Source organism: Podarcis erhardii, assembly GCF_964252035.2.
Source record: "Podarcis erhardii genome assembly, chromosome: 15".
NCBI classification, from domain to species: Eukaryota; Metazoa; Chordata; class Lepidosauria; order Squamata; family Lacertidae; genus Podarcis; species Podarcis erhardii.
Window position 1 is genome coordinate 5028661 of NC_138505.1, and position 15353 is coordinate 5044013.

Sequence of the window (15353 nt, forward strand, 5' to 3'; positions counted from 1 at the left end):
CACCCCAAAGGTGGAAGAAAATTCACAGGGAAGCGCCCTTCGCAAAGCACTCAACCCAGGTAAGTCTCAGAGGACAGGACATCATACAGAGTGGCAGGAAGCAGACTCCTCTGATTGGATACTCTGGGTTTATGGGTGCCTGTCCTCTCAATTCTGCCCCACTGTGATTGGTCCAGGCTCCTACTGACCCACGGCATGCACAATCCTCCCCCCGCCCCCTCGCTATCACGGAGGATGAGAGATCAGCAACCATAGCAGGGAAGCCCAAGTTGGTCACTTCCAAGGCCATTTTTTAACTCGCCACACCTAACCAGCTGGGGGAGCCTGGGATTCTGCTGCAAAGCTTGGAGGTTAATGTACACCTTTCCGCAGCAAGGGCACTACAGATGAGCACCTTTGTACACCACCTGCTTCCCACGAGACAGGTGGGGAGAAGCCTGCCTTTGCATCCAGAGACATGCAGGTTTTTGGAGCCTTATCTATAAAAGAACCACCTTTTTCCCTTGGGGAGGAGAGGAACCCACATTGCTATGGCACCTGCCTGCTCAACTAACCTGCTCCACTAATTGTCCTCCCTAGACCTGGGAAAAAACATAAGCAGGTAACACACTAATTACAAAAAGGCTAGTCAGTGTGTGAAATGTTTTGAGGTTGTGTTTGAGGGACACGGGTGGCGCTGTGGTCTAAACCAGAGAGCCTAGGGCTTGCCGATCGGAAGGTCGGCAGTTCGAATCTCCGCGATGGGGTGAGCTCCCGTTGCTCGGTCCCTGCTCCTGCCAACCTAGCAGTTCAAAAGCACATCAAGTGCAAAGTAGATAAATAGGTACCGCTCCGGCAGGAAGGTAAACGGCGTTTCCGTGTGCTGCTCTTGTTTCGCCAGAAGCGGCTTAGTCATGCTGGCCACATGACCCGGAAGCTGTCTGCGGACAAACGCCGGCTCTCTCAGCCAGCAAAGCGAGAGGAGCACCCGAACCCCAGTCATCCGCGACTAAACGGTCAGGGGTCCCTTTACCTTTCTGGCATTCCTCCCACCCTGCACCTACACCTGTGGTGTGTATAAATACGGTGGGGTTTTTTTGGGGGGGGGGAGCTAGAATGTCCAGCCAGTGGTGTCCAAACTTTTTTCAGAGGGCCAGATTTGATGAAGTGAAGGGCCGTGAGGGCCGACCAAAGATATTAACCTTTTTTTAGTATTGAAGCTGTTGACCTTTTTTATGATTTTACCCCAAAGTTGTTGTTGTTGGTTGTTTTTTTTTAGGATTTTACCCCAGGAAATAAAACTGTCACAGGGGCCGGATTAAACAGAGTTTGGACATGCCTGGTCCCTGGTCCAGACCAATTCTTTTGTTGCATAAATAGCTTAAACTGGCTTTGTTAAGTATCTCCTTTGTTATGTAAGCTTGGGAGCAAAGTGTTCCAACAGAAACTAACTAGCTGGAGATCTTTCTGGAAGCCGAGAAGAGAGCACGTGTGTGTTTGGGAAACAACAGTAATCCAGGCAGTTTCTCAACTGGGGCGGACACGGACACACACACCGCAGGACTTTTGTCTTGAGGGAGAATCCAAATTCCACACCCTGCCTCCATCCCCTTCCTAAAATGCGTTTTAAAAACTAGTGCACAGGGTAGTGCAGGTTGCAAAATGCTGCAGCGTAATTGCTGACAGGAGTGGGGCCTCGTGAGCATGCAACATCTCTGCTCCGAAATCTTCTGCAGTGGTCAAACCATTGTTAAAATGGTTGGATTTCGCTAAAGTGGCAAAGTTGTTTAATCACGAGAAAAATCATTGTCAACTTTTACCAAAGATTGGAAACTCCTTATAGACTTTTTGCATGAAAAAATCAACTTATGATATCTGGGGGTTTGGGGAAAGAAGAAAATATTGGTTCATAGAAAGAGGAATTGTTAGGTGTTATTTTGGATGTTTTGAATAATTTTCTCCATATAGCTAACAAGAGAACTGGAAGTTTCCTTCCCTCTTTTCCTTCGTTTCCTCCCCCCCCCTCTGCTTTTCATCCTTCTCCCCACCCCCCCTTTTGATTTGTGTTTTTATTTAAGATTACTTTTTTTCTCTTTAAATAAAAATATATTGGATATTCCATCTTAACGTTTCTATTAAAGGGAAGGGCAAAGGGATCCCTGACCATTCGGTCCAGTCGTGGCCGACTCTGGGGTTGCGGCGCTCATCTCGCTTTATTGGCAGAGGGAGCCGGTGTACAGCTTCCGGATCGTGTGGCCAGCAAGACTAAGCCGCTTCTGGCAAACCAGAGCAGCGCACGGAAACGCCGTTTTACCTTCCCACCGGAGTGGTACCTATTTATCTACTTGCACTTTGACGTGTTTTCCAACTACTAGGTTGGCAGGAGCAGAGACCGAGCAACGGGAGCTCACCCCGTCGTGGGGATTCGAACTGCCGACCTTCTGATCGGCAAGCCCTAGGCTCTGTGGTTTAACCCACAGCGCCACCTGCGTCCCTGAACGTTTCTATTATTTTCCTTCAAATCTGAATAAAATATATTGGTGGGGATAAGAAATCTGCACTGGTTGCAGATTTGCTACTGAGCCAAGTTCAAGTTGTTGCTGTTTTTTTCTTTTATTCCAAGGAAACCTAGTTGCTCTGAACACTCAGGAAAAGCATGGTGTTTTTTTTAATAAGTAGGTTTGCAGGTGATGCACAAACAGTGCAGGTCAAGAGAGAGAAAGCAACACACATAACAAAATCTCATTTGGAAACCATTCACGGTGCCTTTTATTGAAACCAAACATGTGCCACTCCTGTCCTGGCGAACGGGAACCAGGCTATGGCATTGCCCCTCCGACACACATGAAATGCTTTTTAAGTTAAAAAAGAAAAGGCAGAACATTTGTAAAAAGGGAAGGGGAGAATGGGATGGAGAAATAAAATAAAATTCACACATTTCGGGAGATGCCTGCCAGGCGGGCATCAGGAATCGCAGTGGTAGGCGGGTTTCCCGTCGCTGGCCGCCATGTGCCCCTCGCCCGATGTAGGCAAGTGGGGCAGAGACCGAGAGAAGCCGCTATGGGGCCCTTGACCAAGGCAGCTGCCTGCTGCCGTTGTGCCCGGCAGGCTCTGACACCGAGGGGGCTCCCCTGGGCCCGGGTGCAACCTGTCGGTGTGGCGGCAGCTCATGGAGAGATGGGCGGGCGTCGAGGAAGTGGGGCGGCCATAGGGGTTGTTCTGGAGGAAGACAACGAGCCCGTAGGCAGTGCAGTTTGGCCCCAGCAGGGTCTGCCCGAAGACGGAACTGGCCCGGCCCACGTCCGCGTTCCCCAAGGGGGGCGTCGAAATGGGCGAGGTGTGAATCCACGTCAAGTTCATGGCGGGCCAGTCGCCGCCCAGGAAGCAGGGAGACTCCCCCAGTGGAGCGGCGGCTTTGTCGACGGGGGAAACCAGGTCCCCGAGGTGCGTGTGGTGGAGTTCCTCCGTGGGGGGGCTTTGCGTGGGGCCCTGGCCGGACGGCAGCGGGGTTTCGGGGAGGTTCTCCTCCATGGATGACTGCTACGCAAAAGGAAAAACAACATGGCGTCAGAGGTTGAGAGGCACAAGACTGAGAATCTAAGTAGAGCTTGTTGGATCAGGCCAAGATCAAGCCTTTTTATGTAAATACCGGCAATTTTTAAATCAATTTTAGAGTACCAAAATCCAATATAAACCACATTTAATAATAATAATAATAATAATAATAATAATAATAATAATAATAAGGTATTTATACCCTGCCCATCTGGCTGTGTTTCCCCAGACATTACTAAAATCCAATATAAACCACATTTTATTATTATTATTATTATCATTAATAATAATAATAATAATTTATTTATACCCTAGCCATCTGGCCATGTTTCCCCAGCCACTCCAACAAAATATTAAAAATACAACAAAACGTCACACATTAAAAACTTCCCGAAACAGGTCTGCCTTCAGTCTTTATCAATCTCAGATTACAATTCAAATATGTATCAATCATAAAGCCAATTGTACATTTTGTGTGGCCTCCCGCATGCTAGATTTCAAAGTGAGATGATGTTATTTCACTCTGCTTCCGAAGTTTTAATTAATCCAATTACATTCAGTCTTGATCTTAATCCCTTATTAACAACTACAGAGTTTTTGACTTCCATTTGTATTAACACATTTTATTTCAGCAAGAGGAGTTCTGTATCCCATATATTAATGTCTGTGCAGTTGAGGGAGTTGGGTATGTTTAGTCTGGAGAAGAAGAACACGTAAAAGGTTGTTCCAGGGAAGATGGAGCATGCCTGTTTCTGCTGCTCCAGAACCTAAGACCTGAACCAACGGATTCAAGATAGTCAGTGGCGTAGCGTGGGTTGTCAGCACCCGGGGCAAGGCAAGTAATTTGCGCCCCCTAACCCGTGGATTTGCGCCCCCTAACCGTAACCCCCAGATGTTGTGCCTGGTGCGGCCGGCCCCCCCCTGCACCCCCCACGCTACGCCACTGAAGGTAGTGGCTGATTATTTTTCCTCAACCCAGCTCAAAAGAAATACAGGAAAGTGGAAGGAGAAGAGTCTGCCGTATCTCACCTCGGCTGTATCGCAGTCAGCGCACGAATTCCTGACGGCGATGTGAGGGAACCAGAGTTTCAGCATCTTCTCCACCTGCAGCAGAGTGCCCAGGTAACGCTCCCTGGAAAAGGAAAAAAAGGAGGACAAGTTCGTAAACACCTGGGGGCCAGGCAGCCAGAAGCCCTGAAGAGCAGCTGTCATCTCACACAGTTGGCAACAATGGGCTAGATCAGGATTTTCCAAACTTGGGTCTCTAGCTGTTTCTGCACTACAATTCCCATCATCCTTGACCTGCTAGCTAGGGATGATGGGAACTGTAGTCCCAAAACAGCTGGAGACCCCAGTTTGAGAAACTCTTGAGAAAGATGGATCAAGAGCCTGACTTAGCATCAGGCAAATTCCACAATTCCTCATTGAATCGGTCCATTCTTTCATACCATGAGGACTAGAATCTTGCTATTATTTTTAGGGGAATTGCACATCACGGAGGAAGTGGACAGAGGAGTGTTTTCCTCCTTTTCTCGTAAGACTAGAACTCTTGGCGATTCAACGAATTCAGTGATTGGAAAAAGAAAAGCTCTTCTCCACAAAGAGCGTAAACTATGGAAACCCCTCCCATTTAAAGGTTAAATCAGCCTTTAAATGCCGAACCGGAGGGGATTCCTTCCTCTCCCTTTGCTGCAAGGTTCTTACCCCATTTCTGGTTTCTGAAGGACGCCAATGATGCGCTGGATGCGGTCCATGGCTACGCTCTGCTGGAAACTGCTTAGCCCTGGAAAAATCAAAGAGAGAGAGAGAAAGAGAGATTAGTCCACATTTCCTGGGCATTCAAAGTCCTCTCCTGATCAACGAAGGTTCACAGAGGCAGACACAGGAAGCATCATGTTAAAGCAAGCAGCCAGGGTGCTCACCCACTGCGTCCCCCATCAAAAAGTGTCCCCTTAGAGACCCCAAAATTTACCATCTGGGGAATGGGAGCAGGCCGTGCATGGGTTGGAAGATATCCCAGCCCCTGCCATGCAGGTATTCTTATACTTAATATTATTGTTTATTAATTTTGCATATTATTAATTTTGCATATTGCAGCCCACAACAGAAATGAGAACACAAAATATGCAACGGAAGAAAAACAAACCAATACTGCCCCCCTCCCACAAATTCATTTAAAAGGCCGGAGAATATTGTTCAGCCCAAAGTCTGGTTATAAAAAGGTAAAGGGACCCCTGACCATTAAGGTTGAGTTGTGGCTGACTCTCGGACTGTGGCGCTCATCTCGCTTTAGTGGCCGAGGGAGCCGGCGTACAGCTTCCGGGTCATGTGGCGAGCAGGACTAAGCCGCTTCTGGTGAACCAGAGCAGCGCACGGAAACGCCGTTTACCTTCCCGCCAGAGCGGTACCTATTTATCTACTTGCACTTTGACGTGCTTTCAAACTGCTAGTTTGGCAGGAGCAGGGATCGAGCAACGGGAGCTCACCCCGTCGCGGGGATTCGAACAGCTGACCTTCTGATCGGCAAGTCCTAGGCTCTGTGGTTTAACCCACAGCGCCAGAGGAACGTTTTTGCCAGGCACCTAAAGATACACAATGAAGGCCCCTGCAATGTGGAAATGTTGCATCTGCTCAGCTGGCAACACCTGCTAAGAGGCCACTGGGAGCTACCTAGCTGAGTGTTGTTGGCACTGACCAGAAGCAACTCCCCAGGGTCTCAAGGCAGGGGGTCTATCAGCCCCACCTGCAAATGCTAAGGTTTGAACCTGGTGCTTTGCACGCGCAAAGTAGGGTCTCTCCTGCTGCTCTCGCCACAAAATAACAGCATGGTTCTAGTCCTCATGAAGGCAGGGCTGGTTGAATTGGGAACAGAGGACGCTGCCTCCTGCCGAGTCAGACTCTAGGTGTGATGCTCTCCCACTGACCTACAGCTCTTTCATTAAACGTAAAGCAAGTTTCTAGTCCTCATGGTTCAGATTTAAGCTAGGAAGCTGTATTATACAGAAGCTTTGCTCAACTACCCTAATACTGCCTGCACGGACTGGCAGCAGCTCTCCCAAGGCTGCAGACTGGGGACATTCCCAGCCAGGGGTGCGAATTTAGACTAGCTAGTACACACACTTCCATCAGGCAGCTGTAGCTGCATCCTCAGAGCTCAAGGGCGGATTTCCAAGCCAGGCAAAAATGCTACAGGACAGGGGAGAAAGCCCAGGGCTGGGAGGGTGCCATGGCCTCAGGGAGTATCCTGAGGGCCAGAAACAGAAGCTCCGAGGGCCACACACCTGGATTTGCCTCTGCAACGAAAACCGGGTTGCATAACTCCCCCCAGGGGAATGACGACTGCTAAATCCTCACTTTTTTTCTTGGCACCCCAACCCTCAAAAAAAGACCTTTCCTCTTATTCTCCTCTGACACTCTACACTTCTCCTATTCTTCCCTTGCAGAGAAACAGGGGAAGCGTTCGCGAACCCTGCTCACCTCTCTTGCAATAGCACTGGCAAAACTGTGAGACCCCCAAAAGCCCTGGAGGGCTGCTGGCAGTCAGTGTAGAAAGCACTGAGTTAGATGGTACGGCGGCCTGACTCTTGGTGAGACAGCTTCCTGTGCCCTTTGGAGCTTTTAAGGCAGCAAACTGAAGAACAGAACTGAGAATCTTCCAGGGCAGCCTTGCAAAAAGATTCCTTCATCCCCCAAACTGGATCTTAGAATGCAAGTTTTCTGTAGATGGCTCCAAGTCCAGCCCACAGGAAGGAAGAGCTTACAGCACATACATGACAGCCACAAAACTGATGCTGCCTTATTTTATTTTATTTTATAGGATTTACAGAATCAACGCACAGCAGGGGTTGGACTAGAGGACCTTCAGGGGTCCCTCACAACTCTAGAATTCTATGACTGGGGGGGGGGACACCCTCACAGTGGTTAACAACAATCTAAGGCAGCGGTTCTCAACCTGTGGGTCCCCAGATGTTGTTGGACTACAACTCCCATCATCCCTGAACTCTGGCCTTTCTAGCTAGGGGTGATGGGAGTTGTAGTTCAACAACATCTGGGGGCCCACAGGTTGAGAAAGGCTGGATTCTAAGGCTTTCAAAAAGTTAAAAACGACATTAGACTAAAAACGGATTAAAAGGAGTCTCAACGTTTTGCATGTCAGCATCTAGGCTTGTCTAAGCAAAAAGGTTTCCAGCAGGCACTGAAAAGAGTGCAGTGAAAGTGCCGGCCTGATATTCAAGTGGCAGGGAGTTCCAAAGTGGAGACGATTCATTGTACATCTCACATTTGAAGCCTTGCCCCACACCTGGCTGGCGACCACACAAACACAAACAGATGCTCAAATCCGAACCAACAGAAGGGGGGGGGGAGAAGCTGAATTTCCCCCAAAACTCAAAACATCCAGCTGTCAGGCTCCCTTACCTCGGTCAAAGCGGCCCATCTTCAGCCGGTTGAGAAGCTGCACCAACGGATGAATGAAGCCCTGGAGTTCCAAGCACTGTGGAAAACGGGGATAAAAGGAGAGAGGCGTCAGCAGACTGAAACAGGCAGGAACCTTTAGGGGGTTGGAATAGATGACCCCTGGGTGTCCCTTCACACTCTGCAAATCCACGATTCTAAGAAATGCAGAGTAATGGGTCCTCTATAACATGCACAAGTTGAGGAAAATGAGAATGGTTTCTCCTTTTTTTACATAACATATACGGCACTAACTAATTTTTAAAGTTGATTTTTAAATTGATTTTACTACCAAGCACGTTCATTCTCATTTATTTTTTATAACTAAGCACCTCCTCTTAGTTACGGAGACAGGAAAATTGCACCTAGGACGCTCAACCCCGTAAGCATGACAAATCATGCTCACAATGCCCTCTCTCGCTGTTACAATATTGCTCGGCATTGCCAAGGGCTGGGCAATACAGTCGCATCTTGGAAGTTGAGCAGAATCAGTTCTGGAACTCCATCCGACTTCCAAAATGTTCGGAAACCGAAGCGCGGCTTCTGATCAGCTGCAGGAAACTCCTGCAGCCAATCGGAAGCCGCCTTGGACGTTTGGCTCCCAAAAGAACGTTCAAAAACCGGAACATTCACTTCCGGGTTTTGATCGTTCGGAAGCCAAGGCGTTTGAGATCCAAGAAACAAATTTATCTGTCTTCCAACATTGTGATATACAGTGGTACCTCGGGTTAAGTACTTAATTCGTTCCGGAGGTCCGTACTTAACCTGAAACTGTTCTTAACCTGAAGCACCACTTTAGCTAATGGGGCCTTCCTGCTGCTGCCACTCTGCCGGAGCCCGATTTCTGTTCTCATCCTGAAGCAAAGTTCTTAACCTGAAGCACTATTTCTGGGTTAGCGGAGTCTGTAACCTGAAGCGTATGTAACCTGAAGCGTATGTAACCTGAGGTACCACTGTATCACCTAGCATCACCTATCACTGTATCACCTAGCATCACCTATGCGCCCCCGCCCATCCTGGGGACTAGAAACTTGCATTTTGATTTTGTGAATCGACTGACTCCGACATCTTTGGCCACTGACCTTCTGTGCAAAGATATGGTCCCTCTCAGTCAAGCAAGGAGAGCGTACGTCCTCGCGGTCCGCCACATGGTTCCTCTGCCTCTTTACTCCACGGAGAGGTGGCTGCGCTGCGTATGGGTGGGGCTGGACGCCCCCATTCTGGCATCTGCCGCTCTCTGCCCGTCTCCGGCCAGCGGGATTCCTCCGCAGGCCGCCGTCTGTATCCACCAAGCGGCTATAGTACGCCTCGTCGAGGGCCGCCGGGTGATGGCAGCAAGGCCCCGTAGGCCGCAGCTTGACCGCAGCCAGCAAGCCAAGCGGCTTCCTCGTCCGGCGATTGCGCTCCCGGCAAGGCAGGCTTGGAGTAGTCCGCCCCAGCGGTTCCGGGGAGAAGAGGAAAGGCTGCCGGCCTGGGTAGGCACCCCTACGGTGCTTCAGGGGCCCCGACTCCTTCTCCAAGTCGCTCCCGCCGTCCGAGAAGACGTCAAAGTCGGCGCTGCGGTCGTCGTCATCCTCGCTCGTGGCGCTTTCGACGGAGTACAGAGACTCGCCGGAAGAGATGCTCTTTGAGGAAGAAGCCATGGCTGTCATTGAGATATATCTGCGGCAAAGGAAAGACATGGGAAAAGTTAACCAACGCAGCTTGCAGACAGGCAGTCAAGAAAACATTTAGCATTGTTACTAACAACAATAACCAATTTTTTTACATGGCACTTTTGGAACTCGCTGCCTGTTGACGTCAGGGAAATGTTCTTTTTGGAGCCTGCTGAAAACCTTTTTATGTTTAGACGAGCCTCTGTACAGGCCGGTGGAATGCTAAGGCATGTTCCAGTCTGTTTTTTAGTTTATTTATTCCCAGTTTTGTTTATTTTGCCTATTTATTAAATGTGTAAACCGCCCTTCCTCTGATGAGCTCAGGGTGGCTCACAGCACAACAACACAAAATAGAAACAAAACATGCATCACAAGACTAAAACCAGCCCATTATCTTTACTCCCACAAACACCATTTTAAAGGATGTTGAATATTAATCAGCAAAGAGTTGCTTTACTGACAAGTTTTCTTCCCTTGGTAAACCACTCTGAGGTTTTTTGGATGATCAAACAGAGTAAATCTTGTGAAACAAATAAGTGTTTGTTTATATCCCGCCTTTCCCCCAGAATGGGACTCAAGACGGCTTGCACAAATTAAAAGAACACAGATAAAATATAAAAAAGCTAAAAGCATACAAAAGACAGCTGCTAAAAAGTAACTACACTCTAGTAGAATTAAAACAATATAAAAAAATTAAAATACACTTGGATTCTGCGCCCAAGTTTTAAGTAATTCCTCAAAAGACAGGCCCTTCCAACCTAAATTAGTAATTACTAATTACATTAGTAATTTAGTCAGCACAGGCCAGCTGACTTTATAAAATGTAAATAACCACATTAAAAAAATGGGGAAGCACTTTTTTTTAGTGGCTAAGCAGCCATCTTGCAAGCTGGATCAGGCCACCGGCCCATCTAAGTCCAGCATCCTGGTCTCACAGAGGCCAATGACCCCCCAAAAGCTGGGAAACGAGATAGACTACCCCTGGACCTGGAGGTTCCATAAGAACACCGGAAGAGCTGAATCAGTCCAGTGACTCAACTAGTCCAGCTTCCTGTTCTCACAGTGGCCAACCAAGGGGAAACCTCAAACAGGACCCAAATACAGGAGCAATGCAGCTTCCATCAACCGGCATTGAAAAGCACCGCTGCCTCCAGCTGTGTTGACAGAGCATGGCCACCCTGGCTGGCAGCCGTCGGTAGCCTTCTCTTCCTGCATTTAATTTGTCCAATCTTCTCTTAAAACCATCCGAGCTGGTGCACATCGCTGCTTCCAGTAGCAGTGAGTTCCGCAGTTTAACTGCGCGAAGAAGTCCTTTCTCCTATCCTCTCCGACTCTCCCAACGTTCTGGCATTGGGAGAGAAACTCGACCCACTGTAGCCCTACCTCAAAGGGGTGTCGCTGCACCCTCACTTGTGGGAAGATCTCCTGCACAGCCACCCGGGCAGAGCCCAGAGTATGGGGGAGAGGGGGGGGTGCCACGCACCACTCTGTCCACATCCCGGTGGCGCCACGACTTCTGCACACAAGATGCCCTGCTAATTGCCCACTGTGTCCTCCCCAGGACTGAATGTAACAACCAGCTTGAAAAGCGGAGGAAGAGATTTGCACCCGCGCCCTGTCCTCCAGGGGTTTGGATCCACGGCGCGCTTCCTGAACAACAGCCAGCCTCGTGGCAGGCCACGCATCCCGTCAAAGTAGGTCAAGGATCGGTGCCAAGTCGGGCTCCGCCAAGGATTCAAAGAACTGAGGGCAGCCTCCCGCAGCTGCTCCTCCTGCTCAGAGTAGACCCACTGTGGTTAACCAATGTGGGTAGCTCAGCTGCCACTAGATTCCAAGGGGTGGGGGGAGGATGCAACTCAGGAGCTTAGGCTCCAAATAAGCCCTACTCGAGAGTAGACCCACTGAAATGGACAAATTAAAGTTAGGGGTATTTGATTTCACCGGAAGGATATGCACCTGTGAAAATGCCCTCCACCCTTGTTGCACTGAGCGGACAGAGAGATAAAGTATATAGGCTTAGGTGGGTAAGGTTAAAGCCATTGATATAAGCTAAGTTTCTAGTCCTCAGGATCCTGAGCAAAGGGCTAGCTTTAAATAGGGGCAAAGGAAGCTCACTGGGTCCACTCAGCTCAGCAGACACTGACTGGCAGCAGCGCTCCAGGGTTCCAGGCAGGGAGTCTCCTAGCCAGCCCTTCCGGGAGACGCCATCAGGACTCGAACCCAGAACCGATGATGCACGGTGTAGAGAAAGTGGGCAGAGAAACGGGTTTCTCGTTTCTCCTCTCTCAGAACACCAGAACCCGTATTCGGGACAGATAAAAAGCCCTTCTTCACTCGGCTAAACTATGGAACTCCCTCCCACAAGGGCCAGCAATTTAGGAGGAGGGGAGGGCTTCCGATGGCTCCTAGTCATCTCCTCCTACGGAAGTAAAGCCACTGGGAGCACATCAGCGGGGGGGGGGGGGGCAGAGATTTTCTGCCGCACACATTTCCCCCCACAAATAATTACATCAGCGAGAAAGCCTTTGTTTTGTTTCCGAAAAGACCCTCCTTTTGCCTTGCTTTTCCCTGGGTACCAAAGCTGCAAATCCCATTGGCCATTTGCTTCCAGGTTCCCCATTCATGCATACAGCCCTCCCAGTAAATCAGATCCATTCATCAGCAAATCAGAAGGTGGCTTAACCCTCTGTTGCCCAAGAAGATTTGAGAAGCTCTTTTTTGTGCAGAGCATAAACTGTGGAACTCGCTGCCACATGAAGCAGCGATTGCCACTAACCCAGACGGCTTTAGAAGAGGACTGGACAAATTCATGGAGGAGGAGAAGGCTAGGGGCCACGGAATTTGATTTTAAACACACCAAAAAAAGAGAGAGAACAGTGTGCCTTAACTCTTGCTCTCTGGAAATCTGTCTGGCTACCCTACAATATCTGGGAATATGAGGCAAGACGGTCTCCAGGAATGCTGCAACAGAGCCCAGACCTCTGTCAGGGATGCTAGAAGTTGCAAGATTCCAGCACTGAACTGGAAAAGTGATAGGTATTAGCTCACCCCCAAACCACCTTCAATTTCTTACCTATTTCTGGTGGTTGGCATGCTCATGGTAAATAAACAAGGATAAAAATCAGGTATCAGTCAAATTCCAGAAAACGAGCACAGAATATGGAGTAAATCCTATAGGTGAGATTCACTTATCAGTATAGAAATAAGTGCACACCTTTTTTTTGCTGCTGCAAAGCTGCACACTTACTTCAGAGAAAGCCCCACTGAAGCCAGTGAGGTTTACTCCTGGGTAAAAACACGCTTGAAGTCTGCGCTGCAGGGCAGGCAGGCAGGTTTTGAGTGTTGCTGGTAGAAGCGCAAAAAGTTTCCAAAGGCGGCAACGGGGGCTTACTCCCGAGTAAGCATGCACAGGATCGGGTGCATGAGGAGGAGCCCTTTCTGCCGCCGCCGCTGCTACTACAACAGCTTGCGACTGTTAGCATCCCCGTTTTTCCTGTAGTGGCCACCAACCCAAATTGTTTCCAGAAAGCCCACAAGTGGGTCATGGAAAAGCAATAGCTGGACTTCAATGCTAAACTGCTCCTGAACAGAGAGGCTCTACTTAGCTGTTCTGGTTAATAACCGCTCATCAAATTATTAGACACTAACTTGTCTAACTTCTTACTGCTGTTGCCATATCTTGTGGCAGTGAAGGTTAATATTATTACTTAATAATAGTAAATCAGCAACACGACACCAACTGTGGAATTCATCGAACACAAGATGCCATCCTTGTGAATGTCTCTAACAACTTCCTTGAGCTCTCTCTATTCCTGGAAGTGCCCGGATAATGCCAGGAAAGTGAGATTGTGTGTGAGAAATACACAGAACCCAAACTTTCTCCCAGTTTGCAAAAATGTTATCTGTCTGGTCGGCTGGTCCTCAGCGCCACAGGCAAGCAGCTATCGATGAACTTGCAGGCTGCTATATCTATAAAGCCAATGTTTAATATATATATATATATATACCCACAAAGAAATCTGAAAAAGTGTTTCCACAAAGCCAAATAAAAGCAAGAGGCTGTAACCATTCACAGGGATCAGGTCCCATCCGGACTTTTTTCCAAGCAGGCAAGCAGAGAATTTCAGCAAACAGGTCAGGATCCACCTATACTTTTAGCATCAGTGAAAGTTATCTATGCATGTGCTGACAAAACCTGTGACACTAAAGCATTAAATGACTGGCAAATTTTTTAAGGTATACCAGAACATGCTCATATTATTATTATTTTTTAAATAAGTCTGCAGACATCAACCCAACAGAGCCTGCAAATCCTTTTCCAGGCAGGACTTAAGATTTTATGACTAGTGTTTGCAAGTTTATAGCATACAATAAAAGGTTTTATTTGCACAAGGCGTAGTAAAAAGAACAGACGCTAGTCTATCTGCACATTTATAGGGAGGGCGCCCCACAGCTCTGCAAACGAAGTCAAATCGCATTCCTTTCTTTGAGCACAACTGCAATTATTTCAAAAAAATAACGTATCTACGCTGCAAAAATTAAACAAGTCACAAATAAGTGAGTAGCTGTATAGGATCCAAGCTGGCTAGCCGTCCATTTCGACTTTACTCCCGGGCAGGTATGCAATCCTAGACCCCCGGCCAACCTGGGAATCAAAGCCCGACAGAACTCAAACCGACTTTCTTCTGACATAAATGATTGTGACGTCAGTTCAGATGTCAATTCCAATCCTAATGACCTAAAAGGGGGCGCTTTGGGTGGGACGACTGTACGTGAATTTCTCCCGATCCTCCCCAATACCGCTAATCCGATCCCTTTCGCTTCCTTCTCCGGCCCCGATTCATCCACCGACCCCGATCTCCCCAATGCAGAGGTCGGAAACACCACCAGACTACGGACGAGTTCCCGAAAAGAAAAGGAACCGAGAGATAATCCGAATTCCTCCTCCTCCTCCTACGCTACGGCTTCCCATATCCCCCATTGCTGCACCGAAAGCTCTGAAATCAGAAAGTGCACTCTGCACGCGCCCAGAGGCAGCTCGCCTTCGCCGCGAATGTTCCGCAGATGGAGAAAACCTGCTTCAATTCTAAAAGCATCATCTCTAATATACACATACGTATTTACTCTCGTATTATAGAATAGTATATAATAAACAAGTAGTATATATATTAGTATACACAGTATATATAAAAGCAGGATTGCGGCTCTGAGCCCCTCAGCCTTCCCGTATCCCCCCACTGCACCTAAAGTTCTGAAATCAGAAAGTGCACTCTGCGTACGCCCAGAGGCAGCTCGCCTTTGTCGCGATCTTCCGCAGATGCAGAAAACCTGCTTCAATTCTAAAAAGCATCTATAATATATACATAGGTATTTGCACTCGTATTACAGAATACTGTAGCATATAGTAAATATATAGTATATATAGTACATATATTAGTATACACAGTATATATATCAAAGCAGGATGAGGGCTCTGAGCCCCAGAGCCGGCAGAATCCGGGCCGGGGCTCCGAAGCGGAGGCTCCCTCCGCAGCGATCTACTCACCAGCTCCTCTCGGCGGCTCTGAGCTCCTGGCTTCCCGGCTCAGCCTCTCCACCAAGGCGGGCGCGCCGGGCTCAGGGCAGGCGCCACGCGGCCACGTGCAGCGCCGCACGTGCTGCCCGGGCCCCGCCCCGCCCCGCTGGCCTTTCATCCGCCCCCCGTGGAACGCC

General features: G+C 48.7%; 1 protein-coding gene across 1 annotated transcript; it reads right to left on the reverse strand.

The window, feature by feature from the left end:
• Window positions 1-2721: 2721 nt before the first annotated feature.
• Window positions 2722-13082, reverse strand: CIART (circadian associated repressor of transcription). Its single transcript, XM_081840735.1, has 6 exons — window positions 12715-13082; window positions 9069-9648; window positions 7951-8026; window positions 5239-5317; window positions 4564-4666; window positions 2722-3519 (listed from the first exon to the last, which is right to left on the reverse strand). Exons 1-6 carry the CDS (start codon window positions 12738-12740, stop codon window positions 2944-2946), a joined length of 1440 nt encoding a protein of 479 aa, XP_081696861.1. The 5' UTR covers window positions 12741-13082; the 3' UTR covers window positions 2722-2943.
• Between the last annotated feature and the right edge of the window lie 2271 nt (window positions 13083-15353).

Bases quoted from the DNA above. Each gene is read 5' to 3' on its own strand.
- CIART (XM_081840735.1), bottom strand. From the start codon at position 12,740: ATGAGCATGCCAACCACCAGAAATAG. The intron at 9,649-12,714 runs GTAAGAAATTGA...CCTTTGCCGCAG, and splicing joins ATGCCAACCACCAGAAATAG to ATATATCTCAATGACAGCCA. The intron at 5,318-7,950 runs GTAAGGGAGCCT...TGATTTTTCCAG, and splicing joins GATGGGCCGCTTTGACCGAG to GGCTAAGCAGTTTCCAGCAG.